General features: G+C 39.4%; 1 protein-coding gene across 2 annotated transcripts; it reads right to left on the bottom strand.

The window, feature by feature from the left end:
* Positions 1–3,615: 3,615 nt before the first annotated feature.
* Positions 3,616–12,123, bottom strand: LOC148367007 (uncharacterized). Of its 2 annotated transcripts, XM_088333787.1 has the most exons (4): positions 11,784–12,123; positions 9,401–9,811; positions 5,853–6,125; positions 3,616–5,170 (listed from the first exon to the last, which is right to left on the bottom strand). In XM_088333787.1, the coding sequence occupies exons 1-4, from the start codon at positions 11,953–11,955 to the stop codon at positions 3,672–3,674; spliced, it is 2,355 nt and encodes a 784-aa protein (XP_088189913.1). In that variant the 5' UTR covers positions 11,956–12,123; the 3' UTR covers positions 3,616–3,671. The 2 variants fall into 2 exon arrangements, with proteins under 2 accessions (XP_088189913.1, XP_088189914.1); XM_088333788.1 differs by lacking the exons at positions 9,401–9,811; positions 11,784–12,123 and adding an exon at positions 7,453–7,691.
* Positions 12,124–13,203: the final 1,080 nt, after the last annotated feature.

The following is a 13,203-nucleotide window of genomic DNA, read 5'->3' on the forward strand; positions in this document are numbered from 1 at the left end:
TATTTTTCTTGTGTACACATATATTATGTTTTTGTAGTTGACTTCAGCATGATGATCTCTTAACAGATTTATTCTAAATCTGATTGTGGTTCAATGAATCTACAATGTCCTTATTTTTGACCTGTGATGTAGACATGATGACTTTTTTGTGGATTTTTTTTTAATGTAATAATTGTGTTAAATGGACCTAAGCCAAACTCTCTTCTCATCATCCCTTGTTTTAGGTTTTGATTATATTTTAGTCTCTTACTTGATTACAACCTTGTTACTGAAATAAATGGACTAACAATTTCTTATGTTCATAAAATCTGTTAAAAGATATGTCCTAGTTGTTTAGGGGACCCAAGCTAAACTTGATTTTTGCCCTTAAGCCCTTGTTTTTGTGCTTCAAATATCTTTTTGTTTCTTTATTTAACTGTAAACGTGTTGCTTAAGTGAAAAGAATAAATTGCCAACTTCATTTTAAGAAATCTCATATGTGCAGATTTTTTCTGTTTTTCCCATTCCTTTCCTCCTAAGAATACTAAACATGAAAAGACGGCCTGTTTTTTTTTTTAGATGTACAGCATGTATAGTCCTTGAATATGCCCCTGAACATGACAGCACTTGATTTAATGATTCAATTCAACTTTTAGAGCTTTTATTTGGGACCTATTGGTGTGCCAAATAACCTATTGAACTGCTGAGTTTGAATTGTTAGTATTCACATTAAGCTATACTGCTAACCAATGCTTATAACAATTTGTACCACTATTAGGGTATCACCATTAAGCAAAACGTAATTGATATTACGATGTGATGGACGTTTCTGTAATCAAGGATTTAGTGTTCCATTTTTTACTTTTCCCTTTTGTGATTTGAGTGTTTGGCCAACCTGGATTGTCACAGTTTAGGTTTTGACAGCGCCGGCCAATCAGAGGCAAGTTTTTACAGCATGAGCCAATAAAGGCAAGGCAAAATTTGCAAGCAGCAAGCTGTGTGAGCCTATTTGAGTCGTTATGGCAGAATCCTATTGCCCAGCCCCAGAGTCGACAAACGGCTGTGTAGCTTGAGCTGTTCAAAATAAAATTATCAATTAAATTGGACTCTGGGGAAAGTTAGAAGACCACAAAGAAATGCTGGTCCCCAGCGTGTGCTCTGTGTAACACCTTGACTGTAAACCCAAGTTAAAATTGCGTCCTGTATGTACAGTACTGGACTGAACCCTCTCCAACAGAAATTCCTCATCTTTACACTTCATCAATCAGCTTCGCATGTATCCGAATAAATAGTTGTGCAAATTCTGCCAACAAACGTATTTTTGAAATATGTTACAAAATAAATTGATATTTTTCATAATATATGGTAAAGCTAATTCAAAAGGGTGTAACCTCATCGCGCCAAAGTTTGTTTTACAACATAAATATGAAAGCCACAAGTCATGCAGTAAAATGTGACACTCAAAAGTTTTTCTCCAGCAATTTTGGATCTAGTATTTTCACATGCCGCTGCCCGTCAACACTGAGGTCCAGCTCTTCTTTAAAGAGCGGGATGACGCTTTTCACCGAAAAACTACGGTGACCAGATGATGCAGGTGCTGTATCCGAGTCTGATCTGCGGGCTTTTCCTGCTGCTGGTAACAACAGAAAACACTATCGTTTCATGTGGGGGTGGGAAACCCTACTTAAAATAACAGTACGGAGAGGGATGGGCGCCGCCAGGCTGTACTTGCCCACGAAACACCACACACCACAGGAAGTGGTGCCCCTATGACCCGTGTGGTTAAGGGATCCATAAACCGTGAATTCAAAATGGTGTTTATCCCTGCTCCAGGATTGTCTATATCGACCCATGGGAGTGACAAATCAGAATATTTTTAAAACATAAACAAAGCTTTCCAAAAATTGGCATGATATTAATTTCTATTTGTTTATCTTTGCTTTGAGAGGGGGCAACTTGTTTCCCACTTTTTTGTTATTATAATGATACACTAATGTGTTATTTTTTTAAAATAAATTATTAGACGCTTTGCAGATACCAGTGGCCTGCCATGAATTTACAACTACACTTACAGTTCCATCTCGAATTAGTGATGGGGCATTCGCGAACGAAATGGTTCTTATGAGCTGGCTCTTGAAAGTCAAGTCATTTTTATTTGTATAGCCCTTAATCACGAAATTTAATTGTGAAAACTCAGGTGTGGCAGACATAATTTTGCCGCCTAAACCCAGCCATGCGCCCGTTATCAGGGTCCGACGGAGGTCCGCACCCGACTGCCGCCGTTGTCCCCCCGGCACCGGACGGATGCCACTCCCACCGCTCTCCGTACAGCCCAGGGCCTGTATTTTGTAACCAAGTCGAAGTTAAAAAGAACAATGTACAAACACAACTGATGGGTGGATAACTTTTTTTTTTTTTAAGGCGAAAAGACCGAAGTTGGGCCAGACACTAACTTGATTGACATTTTAGCCCTGACTGGCCGAAGTTCGGATCAGGTTGGAATTGGGCTCAGCTTTAAGATCTTACCTTTAGGATGGAGGTAGCAACAAAACAATTTCCTGCTTGCGCAACACTTGGACTATTGATGGACAAAATACAGCTAACATCACTTTATTTAGATATTTTTGTAGCCAGCAGGGAAGGGCTTGCAGGCCCTCACAGCCCACCACTGCCAGTTACTATGTCACTATCTTAATAAAAATGCTTGCATTGATAAGGTGGGTTAAAATAGCTAAAGGTGGAAAAAGTTTACATAATCTCGATTTTTTTTCTCCATAATGGAATTCCCATAGGATCTGACCATGTTTTTCAAATTTTAGACGTTTCATCTGAAATTACATCTGGATTTTTTTTTAAAAATGATGATGCATTAATGCTATCTACTGGTCTAACCTATATACAGTACTACGACAATTGTCTAGTGGTAAATGATTAATGACAGATATATGCTAGAGGGGTTACTAATCATTAAATTGTTTATAATAGATCGAAAAAATACAGATGAAATACAATGTCGTGGTATCACCCTACTAAAAGGAACCAAATATGATATGAACAATGTTCATACCTGTCAACCTAAGCCATTTGTTTCCCTTACTAATGATTGAAATAACCTTATTAAGTGATAATAAACCGCACAAACACATCAATGGATCCATCTACGCACAGCAAAACAGACAAAAACACCAATAGCTAAGTGATACTTTGTAGCTCTTGAAGTCTCTTTTTAGTTTGCTAGATGTTTAATTTATATATATTTTTAAATGGTATGTGTTGTGATGCCAGTCAGGGCACTGAACTTAAAGAGAATTGCAGTGTTAATTATTTTCTGTGTATTATTTAAGCCGGTGCGATTATTCAGTTATCCTGGATTTCTTTATTGCAATTTTGTGCTATACTCCCTGTAAAGATGCCATCTTGATTAATTCAACTCAAAAATGAACTTTCAAAATTACTCTAGAAAAGTCAAAAATTGAACATACTGAGGACATATAGTAAGAATTACTGTTATTCATCAGTTTTATATAATCAATCAAAAAAAGGATACAAGCTGCTACACTCATGCCTTTGGGAAAAAACATTCTCTCAACTAGAATATTAATAAAATTAGCTAAGTTAAGACATATCACTGACATCAAGAGTACACAAATCTGTTTATTCAGTGTTTTTTTCATGTAAACTATGAGCTCATATTAAGCAGGGTGATGACTGCTATTCTCACCAGCACACATGTGATTCCGGGCTTTGGCCTGACAAGAAAATCTTTGACCGCAAACCGAGCAAGAAAATAAAGACTCATCAGTGTGGGTTTTTGTGTGTCTTTTAAAGCTTCCATTATGGCTGAATCTTTTACCGCAAACTGCACAGGCAAAAGGTTTCTCACCAGTGTGAGTTCTTGAGTGGCTTTTCAAATTTCCCTTTTCGCTGAAATTTTTACCACAAACTGAGCAAGCGAAAGGTTTTTCACCAGTGTGGATTCTTACATGGGTTTTCAGGTATGATTTCTTGGTGAATTTATGACCGCAAACTGAACAAGAAAAGGGTTGTTCATCAGTGTGTGTTCTTGTGTGGCCTTTCAAAATTCCTTTTTCTCTGAATTCTTTACCACAAACTGAGCAAGAGAAAGGTTTTTCATCAGTGTGGGTTCGTGTGTGTTTTTTCAAACTTCCTCTTTCATTGAATTTCTGACCACAAACTGAGCAGGCAAAAGGTTTCTCACCAGTGTGGGTTCTTGTGTGGCTTTTCAAACTTCCTTTTTGGTTGAATCTTTGACCACAAACTGAGCAGGCAAAAGGTTTTTCACCAGTGTGGGTTCCTGTGTGGATTTTCAAATGTCCACTTTGGCTGAATTTTTTACCGCAAACTGAGCAAGTATAAAGTTCCTCATCAGTGTGGGTTCTTGTGTGTATCTTTAAGCATGATTTCCGGGTGAATTTTTGATGGCAAACCAAGCAGGCAAAAGGTTTCTCACCAGTATGAGTTATTGAGTGCCTTTTTAAACTGCCTATGCTGGTGACTTTTTTACCACAAATTGAACAGGCAAAAGGTTTCTCACCAGTATGAATTCCTGTGTGTCTTTTTAAGTTCCCCCTCTCAGCGAATTTCTGACCGCAAACTGAACAGGCAAAAGGTTTTTCACCAGAGTGGATTCTCGCATGGCTTTTTAAGTTTGATTTCAGGCTGAATTTTTTACCACAAATTGAGCAGGCAAAAGGTTTTTCACCAGTGTGGATGATCATATGGCGTTTCAAATTACGCTTGTTTTTAAAGGTTTTCCCACACTGCGAACATTTGTGATATGTGTTATCACCTTCCGAATGTTCGTCGCCATAATCGTTTACAAAGTCATACGTGTCGTCATCGTCTGTTGTCACGTGTTGACGGGAACTTCTGCTTGGAGAGACCTTCTCGTTGTTCTCTTCATGTGGATCTACGGGTGTTAAACGAGCCCCAGTCACAGGAAACTCTCTCAAATGTTGTACCTTTGTAATGTCAACTGGCTCCAAATCCTCCTTTCCCTCTTTAAAGTCAATTGTCTCTAAATACTCCTCCTCCTCCTTTATCACACGAACAGACTCCAATTCATCCTCCTCTTTTTTAGTGTCAACTCCCTCTAAAAACTCATCATCCGACCTTTTAACACCAGGCCACTTTGTCCCCTGTTGCCAAGGAAGACTTTCTTTACTGACATCTGCAAGACAGAAGGCACACATGAATGTGTAAAATCTCTGCTCACACACAGAAAATGTATTTTACATCAAATGCATCAGCCTTTAGCTATTTAGCTTCTACTTGATTTTAGTTTTGCTGGCACATTTCTGTTGAAGAATTGTTTTAAGAGAAAGACTGAAAAGCAATTCTTCGCAAGATCGACAGGCTGCTTTGCCATTTTCCATGCAAAAAAATACAAATGTTCAAAAATCCCGTTGCTAATGATTCCATAAAGGAATATAATTCTTTAAATATTCGATTTCAAATCAATTGGCTTGAAAAAGATCATTGACTATGGAACATAATTTCCTTCCATAATCTGTCATACAATTCTTCTTAGTTTGCAATTACAATGTTAAGAAAAATGTCACCTTTCCTTACAATTCTTGTGTTTTCTAACATCATTTTTCTCCAAACAAACGCTGTATATGGAATAATAAGGACGTACTATTTAAAAAAAAAAATGATTTCTTACATATATTATTATGGGTTCCCAGTTATTTTATAGGACCTTAAAAAGACTAAAGATAGACAACAGGTTCAAACTATTTGTGTTTGAAATATATGACTCCAAACATACCAAATCAGGCCCTAACAAAAATTTATAACAAATTTTATTACTATAATAGCTTAATTCCAACATTTGTGAAATGTGTTATTACCTTCCGACTGTTTGTCGCCATCATTGTGGGCAGAGCTGGACGAGTCACCATCATCTGTTGTCTCCTGTTGATGGGAGCTTCTGCTTGGAGAGACCTTCTTGTTGTTCTCTTCCTGTTGATCTTCGGAGGTTAAACGGGCTCCAGGCATGGGAAACTCTTTCAAATGTTCCTCCTTTTTAATGTCAATTATCTTTAAAAACTCATCTTCTTCCTTTTTAACACCAGTCAACTTTGTCTCCTGTTGCCATGGAAGAAGATTATTTTCACTGACGTCTGCAGGAGACAAGACAGACATGGCTATGGAACATCTCTACACACATAAAAAAAATATTTTTAAAGCAAATGCATTGTTACAAAAATCCTTTTTTTGCAAAGAAAAAAAAATAAACAAAGTTTTTCAATAATATGGTCATATTTTGCCCCTAAAAGCCGTCTTTACATGTTCACCCTTATCAATGACAATAAGGACCATTCAATGATAACCCTCCCAATGTTTAAACAGAGACTGCTCGCTAATTCACGCTTGCCTGGTCATCCTGGAAGCGGGGTTACCTCATGTGCAGTCCCTTCCAAAGGTTTCTTAATTTACCTCATGTTGAGGTTTTTAGTTTTTCCTTGCCCTCACGTCGGTTTTAGATCAGGGGACGGTGTAATAATAGTCTGTACTTAGCAATAATCTTTGGTCTGTGCAGCCCTTTGAGACTCCTTGTGATAAAGGGCTATACAAATAAAGATGACTCGACTTGACTTCTGTCATCGCTGGTTCATTCCTTTGCAGACTTTGAATTGAATTGATTTTGTCTTTATTGTATCTTGCCTTGTGTCCTGTGGGGTAGATTAGAGAGGATGCTCTGTGTTGGGTGGGTGTGACTGTGTGCCACTCTGATAGGCGTAAGATGTCAGTCAAAAAGCACGGCCTCTATAAACAATCTAGGAAGCATATCAAACACTTGCTTTTTGCGGCTTGTTACATTGAAAATATATTGATCAATTGAACTCAAAGGAAAGTCAGAAGCACGATCACCAGGAAAAACTAGCTTAGGAGGTAGAGCAGTTGAATGTCGAAGTGTCCTTAGGCGAGAAAGACACTGAACCCCCAATAACCCTTTAAGCAGGTAGTGGCATTCATTGGCTATGTGAGTGTGTGAAACACATTGTAAAGTGCTTTAGGAGGTCTTCAGTGACTTAGAAAAGTGCTATATAAAAATGCAGGCCAGACCAGCAGGTGCTATTTGAAATTATCATCGGGTTCCAGAAGCAACTTGGACGGCTTCAGGGAGAGAGCAAGTGGAGTGCTTCTGGATGAGTCTACTGCTAACGGCTAGGCTAATAACTCTTTAATGGCACTGCTGTGAGGTGGAGCGCGAACTAAGGAGCTAAAAAAACGATCAGCCGCTTCGGCCATGAAGGCATGGAACATGGTAAACTCGGACATAATACCCTCTGCATCCGACATGGTCTCGACGCCTACCAAATTGACTCCACATACTAGCAGCTGCATCAAGACGATCAAATAGAAAAGTCACTATATATATCCTAAACAGACCTCAGGAGTCGAAAATCAGATGCCAAAAATGTTACAATAAGTAAAGTAACCAACCTGCTTTGGTCAACACATATTGCAGCTGCTTGCTAATGCTAACTTGGTTTAGCCGTCGTTGTTGTCGCTCGTTCTCTCCTTGCACTTCCCGAAGCTCCTCTTTGAACTTTCCGATCCCTCTCTCGCACATTTTAGACACCATTAACGTACACCATTAACTTAAATTGATATACATTTTGCACAAAACTGGAGTAGAAGGCGACGTGGCCACAATCAATGTCAGTAGTGTGGTGTCATTCGCGAACGAAACGAATTAGAAGCCGGCTCTTTGAAAGTGGCAACGAGATCCGGCTCCCCATCATTAAAGGCGCTCCCTTCATGAACCTCAATATCTCTCTCTCCCTCTCTCTGCTCCTATGTACAGTTTAAAATAACTACATATTTGCTATATAGTGTTAGGAAAGTATACAGGCCTAAAATAAGGATTAAAAAACTGCAACAAAATGCAATGTGCCAATTTAACAAAAATAATAAAGAAAAAAAAGTGTTCAATACCGATTATCTAAATCGCTGTGATGTCAGGATGAGAGACAGTGTCATATCTTTTAGCACAAAAACATAACATGTTTGTGATACTTCATGATTTTTTTTATTTAAATGCGCTGATTGTAAAAATATTAAGTACTGGTAGCTTTTTTAAAACTGAGAGGAACAGACAAAGGGAATTTAGTATTTGTGGGTGGCAAGATAGAGGAAAGCTTTAGACCAGGGGTGTCAAACTCATTTTAACTCGGGGGCCACATGATAGAACAAACATTCTGTCGGGGCTTAAAGAGATTAAAGAGAAAGAAAAAGAGATATGAAGACATAAGAGAAAGAGTGAGGGAAAAGGAGAGAGGGCGGGACGAATAAAGAAAAAGAGAGCGAGGGAGAGAGCGTGAGAAACAAAAGATAAAAATTTGTGAAAGAGGGGGAAAAGAAAGGGAGAGTAAGAAAGAAATCCAAAGAGAAATAGAAAGACAGAAGAAGAGAAAAGAGAAAAGAAAGCGCGAAGGGTATGAAGAGAGAAAGAGAAAAGAGAGAAAAGGAAAAAAGTAAGTTAGAGCAAAAGAGTTTAAAAGACACAGAGAGAGAAAGAGACAAAGAGCAACAAAGGAAGAAAAAAAGAGAGATACAAAGAGTGAAAGAGACAGAGTGGGAGAAAAGGGGTGGAAAAGAAAGAGAGAGTGAAATAAATACAAGTACAGTGTCTCTGTGAGAGGCACCTGGCTTTGGCAACATCAAGTGGACATATTTTAACCTGCAGCTTGTTTTTCTCTTGCGCTTCTCTGAGTGTTGTCTCGCGGGCCGGATTCAATCCCTTAGCGGGCCTGATCTGTCCCGCGGGCCGCCTGTTTGACACCTGTGCTTTAGACAAAGCGAGCCAACCAAAATTTGAATTAAAAAAAACACTTCAACAGTTTCTGTTTTTGTTTGAAGAAATCAAAGAAAATCCAGGATTTTAAAATCTAAACATCGGGAACAGAATTTTTGCCATCGTGCATTCTTGAGTGTTTACTCAGTGCAGAACGATCACGGAATCTCCCATCGCACACGGTGCAAGAAAACGGTCTCTCATCCTTGTGTCTCCTGACATGATTGCTTAGCGCCGAGCGATCTCGAAAATGCATGTGGCAGATTGAGCAGGGAAACGGTTTCTCCCCGGTGTGTGTTCGCACATGCGCTACCAGATACTCGATTAATGAGAATCTTTTGTCGCAGAACGAGCAGGGGTGCGGTTTCTCCCCGCTGTGCGTCCTCGTGTGTCTCATCCAATTCGATCGGTGAGAAAATCTTTTACCGCACGCCGAGCAGGAAAATGGTTTCTCGCCGGTGTGCGTCCGGGTGTGACTTATCAAAGAAGCCTTTCGGGAGAATGTTTGAGAACAGGCTGAGCAGGTAAAGGGTTTCTCCCCTGTGTGTGTTTTTATGTGTCGAATCAAGTGTCCTTTGATAGAGAAGGCTTTACCACAATCCGCGCACTTGAATGGTTTGTCACTCTTGTGACATCTCATGTGTCGTTTCAAATTCCTCTTGTTTCCAAACGTCTTGTCACACTGAGAACATTTCAGATGATTCGTGCGCATGCTCTCAGCTTCGGGTTGTTCATCTGGGGAGTGTGAGGTTGTGTTGTCACTATCTGATAGTGGAGCAAATATGCTGTTGTCTTTAGCACTTTTGCAAATGTTGCCATCGCCTTCCACATCACCAGTATCATCACTTTTTACAGTGACACAATTTAATACTATTTCCTTCTCCGCATTCTGGTCACTGGCATGTTCATCCGCTTCATTTTTAACATGGGGGGTTTCTAGTTTCATCTGCTCTAACCTGGAGTCAAATTCGTGCTGCCCAGTGGAGAACTCATTTTCACTGACATCTGGAGGACACAAGAGAACAAGCACACAGGATTTGGAAAAGTCAAGATGTGCTAAGTGAAGCCTGTAGAATATTCAGAAGTATTCAACTTTTCATAAACTGAGAGCTACTTTTTGTTACTAATTAGCACAAATGGAACCCATTTGGAAATGTTTTTCTAAGATAACAACTTAAAATGTTATTACTTTGTTGTTACTATGTTATTAGCAGGTTAATTATTAGAAGTAGGGTTTAATACAAGGGTCGGGAACCTATGGCTCGCGAGCCATATATGGCTCTTTCTATGAGTACCTGTGGCTCGGAGACAAATTTGATTGCATGCAAATTTTCTCCATCTCGTCAAAAACATAAGCCACTAATCCTGTTCAGGAACCCACAATGCCAAACCAAAGCTGTCATTGAAGCAGTGCTTGGCAGAATATATAGGGCACGTTTTTTACTACAATTTACAGTCAAGGTGTCACACGAAAAGAATAAAAAAAAAAAAAAACTCGTTCTGGCTGTACATTGCTAAAGAATCCGTTATATAAAACCTCACTATATTATCTGTCTTCAGTGTTCAGATACCTTATGATGAATCCACAGAACACACTGTAAATACGCCAAAACACCGGAAGAGAACTTAAAGTTTTTTGATTGGGTGAGTGGGAGGGATGGGTGGAGCTATGCAAAAAGTGCAAGCACTCCCTCCCATCTCTCGCCCTTCTCCGTCTGCACCATAGATAAGCACATCAGACTCCCTGTTTGCAGAATGTTGTGACGTTTTTACAAAATAACTGCTTACATCTGGTTTTGAAACCAATATGTATGAAAAAAAAGGGTCAAAATGAGTTTAACCGATCTTGAGTAATTGCAAGAAAGACACAAGTTTAAAGTGGTATGTTTGTTGATTTTGGGACACGGGCTCTGGCATTATTCTCTTTTCATAATTTTTATCAAATCATCAAAAATAAATGTGCTGAAGACTAAGCTTTTGTCTGGGGCGCGGGTTTAGCAATTTAGTCAATTTGTCTCATATATGGTGTGGCTCTTTCCCAAAATAAAATTAATATATTTTGCTTTTATGGCTCTTTGAGTCAAAAAGGTTCCCGACCCCTGGTTTAATAGATTCAGTCAACCACTAAAACATGATTTTACTAGAAAATCACAACGATCCAAAACTGGTGAGCTATTTTCAGCACAGGTCTGCGGGCACATCTGCTGTCCTTAGGGGGCACCCTGGTTGCCCGAAGACCCCATTTTGGAGACCCCTGCTGTAGACTAAGTGAAATCATCGTAATGTGGTACAATTGGTGCACGGCAGCAGACACGAGAAGTTTACATGAAGTCATCCACAAAAGCCCCCAAAATTATTGGCTGCTCTCCACCCAGTTTTTCATTTTGGTTACTTATTGAAAAGTATACACTTCAAACTGAAACTTTTGGACTTGATAAATTAAAAACACATACAAATGCATCAATATAACTCGTGGGCGGCACGGCAGCTGCGTGGTCAGCGCGTCGGTGGCACAGTTCTGAGATCATAGCATCAAATCCTCCAACGCGGAGTTTGCATGTTCTCCCCGTGCTAGCATGGGTTTCCTCCGGGCACTCTGGTTTTCTCCCACATTCCAAAAACATGCATTTCAATTGGCCAATCCAAATTGTTCCTAGGTGTGAATGAGCGAATGGTTGTATGTCTTTGGGTGCCCTATGACTGACTGGCGACCAGTTCAGGGTGTCCCCTGCCCACTGCCCGAAGATAGCTGGGATGGGCTCCAGCATCCCCGCGCCCCTACTGAGAATATATCTCGTTTGGTTTTAGACATAATTAAGTCCAAAACAGAGGTCAAATATTGGGTTGTGTTTAGCCTATCAAACGTGCAAAAATCTGTGTTGTCTTTACCGTGTCTAAATTCAACCCTTAAAAAAGTTGTCTTCAACTTTTTATTTTTTTATATATAACTTTCAAATTATTCCTAAAGGTAACAAACCAGCTCTGTTGAAAGCATCCAGTAATTGACGTAGGCGCCGGTTCTCCTCTTTGGTATGACCAAGTTCCTCCTCGTACTCGGCGATCGTCCTTTCAAACACTCTAAAAATGTCTTCCACTGCCGAATTCATTCGCTCATTCAGCAAGGCTCTTAGCATTTGCACTTTGCACATCGCGGCAGACGAACAGGACCAGCGTTTGGGAACGTTTTGCAAAAATTAAAGAGTTGGGAAGCTTCAGCGTGCACGGTGAATAATTTATCGCGACTTTCTGTCCAAGACAGAAACGAACTGCAACTGTTTAATGAGCAGGGGATGTGTAGTGTTGATTGTATAGTCACGCCATTTTGTATGTTGTGGTTAAAAGTACGGCAAGCCCGTTAAGACAAAATTTAACCTGAACTCGGATTTCTTCTGTAGCCCCCAAGGGGTTTTCGCCGCCTCGAAAAAGCTCACATAATAGTGAAACTAATATATGTAGCAATAAGCAATAAAACAAATTACGTAGGAATATTATGATATTGTAGCGAGCAGAGACGGGAGTCGTAGTCGGAATGTCAAACAAAGGTGCCAACGAAAGCTGCTTTAATGACATTTAAACTTGCAATAACAAAACAAAACAAGAGAGCGGCTCGAGCCGGCCGAATTAAGAGTCCCCCTAGGAACTCGCTAACTAAACAATGGTTCCGTGGGTGAATTATGTAAAACCCACTACAATATTACTTATTGTGTGACACTTTTCATAAACTGTAGAATTGGCTTTCTTCTAACGTTTTATTCATTACAAAAAAAAAATTCCACTCGGTCTATTTCTAAATAGTCAAAAGAAGATAACCGTAAAAATTCAGCTAGAAAGTTTGATATATTTGCTTATGTTTGGTTTTAACAAATTTATTGACACTAATAACAGAAAACAATCTTGACAATCTCAACAGCAATCAAGCACATTCACAATATTATATTTAAATATGACGTTTAACAGCAAACACAATGTGAGGTTTGAACAACCCTTCTCGAAAATCTTAATAGCAATCAAGCGTATTCACAATTTTCTTTGTTAGTGTCAATATTTCCGTCCAGGCCAAAGTCATTTTTTTTGTTCTGAACAAATCCACCGACACCAACAGCAGCAAAACAAACACGACAATCTCAACAACCATCAAGCATAATCACAATTTTGTTATATCTGACAATATGACGTGACGATGTGACATTTTAACACTTTTTCCTGACATTTTCAACATCAATTAAACAATTTCAGAGTTATTATCTTTTAATAGTAGTTAACCAAAGTGTAAAGGGCAAAACTATTGTGCAAGGGCATAGCTCTGCCATCCCACCCTCCCAAGCAGCATCCTCCAGTCCTCTTTGTGGGTCCTCTCCCTTCTTACTTCTACTTTCCACAACCCAGGCCGTTGCTGC

This window comes from Urocampus carinirostris, chromosome 4 (assembly GCF_059441175.1).
Source record: "Urocampus carinirostris isolate Australia breed hairy pipefish chromosome 4, RoL_Ucar_1.0, whole genome shotgun sequence".
NCBI lineage: Eukaryota > Metazoa > Chordata > Actinopteri > Syngnathiformes > Syngnathidae > Urocampus > Urocampus carinirostris.

What these genes read in the sequence shown, in the direction of transcription:
- LOC148367007 (XM_088333787.1), bottom strand. Translation starts at nt 11,955, where the DNA reads ATGTGCAAAGTGCAAATGCTAAGAGCCTTGCTGAATGAGCGAATGAAT. An exon ending in GGATGCTTTCAACAGAGCTG is followed by an intron (nt 9,812 to 11,783) that starts GTTTGTTACCTT and finishes TGTGTCCTCCAG; the next exon opens with ATGTCAGTGAAAATGAGTTC. An exon ending in TGGCGACAAACAGTCGGAAG is followed by an intron (nt 5,171 to 5,852) that starts GTAATAACACAT and finishes TCTGTCTTGCAG; the next exon opens with ATGTCAGTAAAGAAAGTCTT.